A 5,568-nucleotide genomic window follows, 5' to 3' on the forward strand; every position below is an offset into this window, starting at 1 on the left:
ATTAAACTAAAAAGCAGTTCTCAGATCCAGAAGGCAAGAGGGCCGGAGTTTTGTCTCGGTTTTAATAGCTATAATTAGAAGGTAACAATTTCTATTTGTAACTCTTTGTATAGGATGCTAGATTATAGAAAAGTACTTTCCGCCAAATCAAACAGACCCAGCTACCTAATCAATGGTGGGCAGGGGGAGGGGAGGAAACAGTGAAAAATGGACTGGCTGTCATTCATTTGGGAATACCAATGATTTTGCAACTCTTTTTGAAAAACGTCACATTGTCCACACTGTTTTCTGTCACAGCATTTGCTGGATTTGTCGCTCTCCTCCTCGTCTTGCGATGCTTTCCTAAAGGCGTTCGTTGAATTAAACTAAAATACAATCTTTCAGATCCAAAAGGCACAACAGGTCACGGTTTTAATAGCTATAAGTAGAAGGTAACAATCACGACTTGCTACTCTTTGATCAGGAGGCTAGATAATAGAAAATGACTTTCCGCCAAAACAAACAGATCTATCTACACAATCAATGGTATGGGGAGGGGCGGGGGGGGGGGGAGAGGGGGTGGGGGGGGACGGAGGAAACACACACAAGCTCACACACACAGACACACAAACAGCACTCAACACAAAGCAGACCTATCTTGCTTCTCATACCATCTTCTAAAAACGAAACAGGTATATTTTAAGTGAACGTTTAAAATTAGACAATGATTCTTTTTCATGAATGCTCTCTGCTAAGGCGTTACAAACAGAGGGTTTGAAATGAGAAAAGGATCTCATTCCAGCATTTTTCCGCATTCGAAGGACAACTAGTTTGGTGGAATCACTGGCCGAACGTAAGGGGCGGGTTTTGAATATCTTTCAATTAGTTTCGAAAGGTAGGAAGGGGAGTATTTCAAGACAACGATACACTAAAACATAAACTTTGAATTTAATCCTTTTCTCATTAGGTAGCCAATGCAGGTCATGAAGCAGAAGTCTGGCAGGATCGCACCTACGCCTCATGAATACTAGTCTGGCAGCGCTGTTTTGAACAATCTGAAGACGTCTCAGATTATATTGCGAAACGCCAAACAACAGAGCATTACAATAATCAAATTTCAATAGTACGAGGGACACAACCAAATGTTTGGTCACATCCTCAGATATGAACCGTCTAATGGAAGCAATATTTTTTAGTTGAAAAAAGAGAGATCTAACCAAATTATTAACCTGATGCTCCATCCCTGGATTCCCATTGGTGACTACTTTTAGCGTGAAACCGGATGTTTTCCTATCACTAAACTAAAGGGGCATGTTGTCACAATTTTCATATTTCTCTATATTTATCATACTAAATTTAACTCTAGAAAATCAAAACTCGGCTGTTTTATAAAACCAATCCCTCTCGAAAAACACGCAAGCATTACTTTAGCTTGCAATAACAATTTTTAAAAACGAAGTGGTTATTCAGTATCAGATACTGAATAGTGCTTTTCCACTATTCAGTATCCACAAGGAACTCTTTTTTATAGAGAGAGTGAAAAGTGCGACAATCTCGGTTGAATGTAAATAAACTGCTGACCTACTTCCAGATTGAACACGTGCAGTAACTGACAGCCCGATTCAAAGTTGTAAAAATATTTTGATCGTAATTTTTAAATTTCTGCTATTGTGCAATTAACATAGTTCAAAATATCAAAGTAAGAGTGGCATTCAAATACATTTTTAAATGTCTAATTAGACATGATTAAATGTCTCTAAATGTTCAGTGACACCATGGCTTGGTGGATATAAGCTGTTTGACTCTGAGCTTAAGGTTCGAGAGTTCAAATCCCGGTAGGGATAACTTTTTTTTTCTTTTTTTCCTCAAAATTTTTTTAATTCCTTCTGTCTATTGATATTTTTTTAACTTTTGTTTTAATAATTTTATTTGCTTGTAATATGCTTTAATGTTGATATTATACTATTGTTCTTATTATTATTATTATTATTATTATTATTATTATTATTATTATATTATTATTATTATTATTATATTATTATTATTATTATTATTATTATTATTATTATTATTATTATTATTATTATTATTATTATTATTATTATTATTATTATATTTATTATTATTATTATTTATTATTATTATTATTATTATTATTATTATTATTATATTATCATTATATTATTATTATTATTATTTTATTATTATTATTATTATTATTATTATTATTATTATTATTATTATTATTATTTTATTATATTATTATTATTATTATTATTATTATTATTATTATTATTATTATTATTATTATTATTATTATTATTGTCATCATTATTAATTATATATGTATTGTGTGTTCTGTTCATTCATGAGTCAGATTTAAACCCTTTATCGTTACCTCATTTTATTGACTCATTTAGGCACCTCTAGTTACTTGTTCTAAGCATAGGTTTTACACTTGTTTTCTCGTGTCGACTAATGCCCATAACCATTCTTGCCGCCCTGTTCTGTACCTTTTGGAGTTTATCAACGTTCTTTTCAGGAAGGCCCACCAACAGTGAAAGAATGGGACCGCAGACAATTGCTTTAAGCTGGTTGGATGGGAGAAACCGTTTCATTCTTTGCAATCTGTTTAATTCAAAATTCATGGTCCTCACCATTAGGTTAATATGGTGTTCCAGCCTTAAAGAGTCGTCCAGCACAAAAACAAGATTCTTTGCTCTATCTGTCAGGAGACGTGGCTGTTTAAAATAGACATACTATGTACACCAGTCTTCCTAACATTTGGGTGTACCATATAATAATATTTCAGTTTTTTCTTCATTCAGTTTTAGTCCATGATCCAATGCCCAATGGATGCACAACAATGTTCCACGTGGAGCGAAGCCACATGCATGCGAGACGGGCAACATACACATACAGCTGCGTATCATCGGCATACATGTGATAATTCACTCCATGGGACTCAATGGCTCGCCCAAGGGGCATAGTGTACAGAGGATAGAGCACTGGGCCTAGGACCTAACCTTGTGGGACACCGAAGTTCAAGAGTAAATCAATTGACTGTTTACCATCAATCAAGACAGATTGTGGTCTATTACTTAGATATAACTTAAACCATTGAAGGACGGTGTCACTGATTCCAAGCCTGTGATAAATATGGAAAACTTTAAATTTCACCATGTTCATTTATCTAGACACCACATCACGATAACATATTATTTTTACCTGATCTTCCTATAAATTTTCGTCACCCTGTGTCTAACAAACATCTATTTTAATACTAATAATTGTTTATATAACAATAACTGGGATTTTTATGTATGTTCTGTATGTTCTTTTAATTCTTACTACCGTCGCAGTAGCGGGGCGAACGAAAACAACACGCAATACCGACCGTCAGTGGTCATCGCCCGTCCACCTGTACTCGTAGATCTCGACCGCCACCGACACTGACTACTATTAAAGAAGTCACTCCGGTCCATCAATCATCGCATATGGTCTAACTCTGAATGCTTCGTAATATGATGATGGTGACTATTATATTTACTGAATAATCGATTTAACAACAGTAACAAGACGAGTATTATGTATTTTAATGCAAGATCAATCGTAATAAATTACAGATTCGAAGAGTGACCTAGTATTTATTGTAGAGACACGGTGATGTTCATGATATAATTTGAGATTGTCCACAGATACCATATCCTCATAGGGATTAAATTGTAATGGCTTAACGATCCGTGTCAAATTTTATTACATTTTCATGTCAGATTGGCGCTTAAGTTTTTTGTTTAATACCCATTTCTCCAGCTGTGCAAACATTTCCAAATCCGATGGGCTTTTATTGCTTTATTGGGTTCAATTTCTAATCTATTCATTTTGCTCGGTCACGTTTTTACATCACTCTTTGAAATATAATTGTCACTGAGTAGGATTTTGTGTGAGTCCGTGAACCTATTCTTGAATGATAGAATATAATTCTAAAATTTGAAAGAGCGAATGCTACAAAGTAACTATGTAACTATGGTATTGTATTTATTCGATAGGCAAGAGACTGGATTATGACATAAATTCATGGATGGAAACTGCCAGTGGAACTCTAATAGTTGTACAGATATATTATGTCCAGATCTTCTGAAATCCCGATTTTCTTTTTAACATTACAATGACTCATATCGGTGTTCTTGATAAGAAAAATATCTGAATCGGTTTTGTGAAAATAATCTGAATAACATTAAATTTTGAATTCTTTTTTAAGTGAATAAAAAATTATAAAATTTCTATAATGAGCAGTAACTTGATCAGCCGAATGGTTCAGTTATCAAAAAAGACGTCAATATTTTCGTTGGGAAAACAAGAAAGCAAGTGCAGCCCTTGCAGTTCCCGTTTAAAAGATTACTTTCGTGAACGCAAAACCCAACAACGGATATCTGTGCTTTCTTCCGTCTTGATGCACTCCTGCAACGGTATAACTCTAACTTTAGGAAATCTAACCGTGTACACAACATCCTACATCAAGGAATACGTCGATTCTAGCACAGCATCGGAGTCCTCTTGGATCATTTCACTATACCTTGCAACTTTCGGGTTAGGATGTTTACTCGCTTCCCTCCTGCCCGAGCGCATACCAAGACGATTAGTGTGCATTTTGGCATCAAGCCTGTACATCTTTGGTATGCTCCTCAGTTATTTCACGATTAAAAAATCAGTTTTTGCTCTTACACTTACTCTTGGAATGTTCTGTGGTACTGCTGGAGGTATACTGGGCCTCGAAGCTCTTGAACTAACGTACCCATGGTTGGACAACAATAAAGGCTTTGCTACATCCTTTATCAGGACTGCATCGGCTATCTATGGTTTTGTGATGAACTATATTGTAACATGGATAATCAATCCAAGTGATGAACGTTCGAATGTACATACTTCTAATTTACAGTATTTTAACCAAGATCATATTCTTGAACGAGTTCCGTATTCTTTCTTGTACGTTGGTTTGATTAGCAGTGCGATCCTTTTCGCGGGTTGCATTTTGATTCGAGAAAATAAAGAGGGAGAATTTAAAGAGGTTACAAGTCGTATCAATAACACTGGAACAAGATATAAAGAAAGTGAAACAACACCAACCAACTTGTTACAGGAAGGTGATTTGGTGCAAACCTATAACACATGCGATGCTCATCCATCAGGTTATATTCCTAATTCAGATCAAATCAACCTCAATGAAAACGACATTGAAGAATCAACAACTCCCACACTGTTAAACACTGATTATTTGGACCATTGTAACATGCCAGGAGCAAACAGCAAATCTACCTCAGAAGAGTATTTAGAGACATCACCTCAAAAGAACTCGTCACGGATTGCAGTTTACGCCGATAAACCTGACGAAGATGCATCACAGAAAGTTACGTACACAGAATTATTAAAATCAAAAGCATTCAATATCTCTTTATTGATACTCGGTATATTCGCTTTTCAGTACATCCTCACGTTGAAATACTACAAACTCTTTGCCCAAATATGGATAGATGATGACCATTTTCTAACTAATCTAGCCACCGTAATGTCCATTAGTCTTTTTATATT

The 5,568-nt window shown here is 35.0% G+C and overlaps 1 protein-coding gene across 1 annotated transcript in view; it reads left to right on the forward strand.

The window, feature by feature from the left end:
• Positions 1-4,267: 4,267 nt before the first annotated feature.
• The window catches only part of LOC144957616 (uncharacterized), a 1,698-nt gene continuing 397 nt past the window's right edge, over positions 4,268-5,568 (forward strand). Inside the window, exon 1 of the mRNA XM_078888960.1 lies at positions 4,268-5,568. This exon is cut by the window's right edge and continues 397 nt beyond it. Within this exon, the coding sequence (XP_078745086.1) occupies positions 4,268-5,568 (1,301 nt within the window).

This window comes from Berghia stephanieae, chromosome 12 (genome assembly GCF_034508935.2).
Source record: "Berghia stephanieae isolate SIO BIC M18660-M18661 chromosome 12, UCSD_Bste_1.3, whole genome shotgun sequence".
In the NCBI taxonomy this organism is placed as follows: Eukaryota; Metazoa; Mollusca; class Gastropoda; order Nudibranchia; family Aeolidiidae; genus Berghia; species Berghia stephanieae.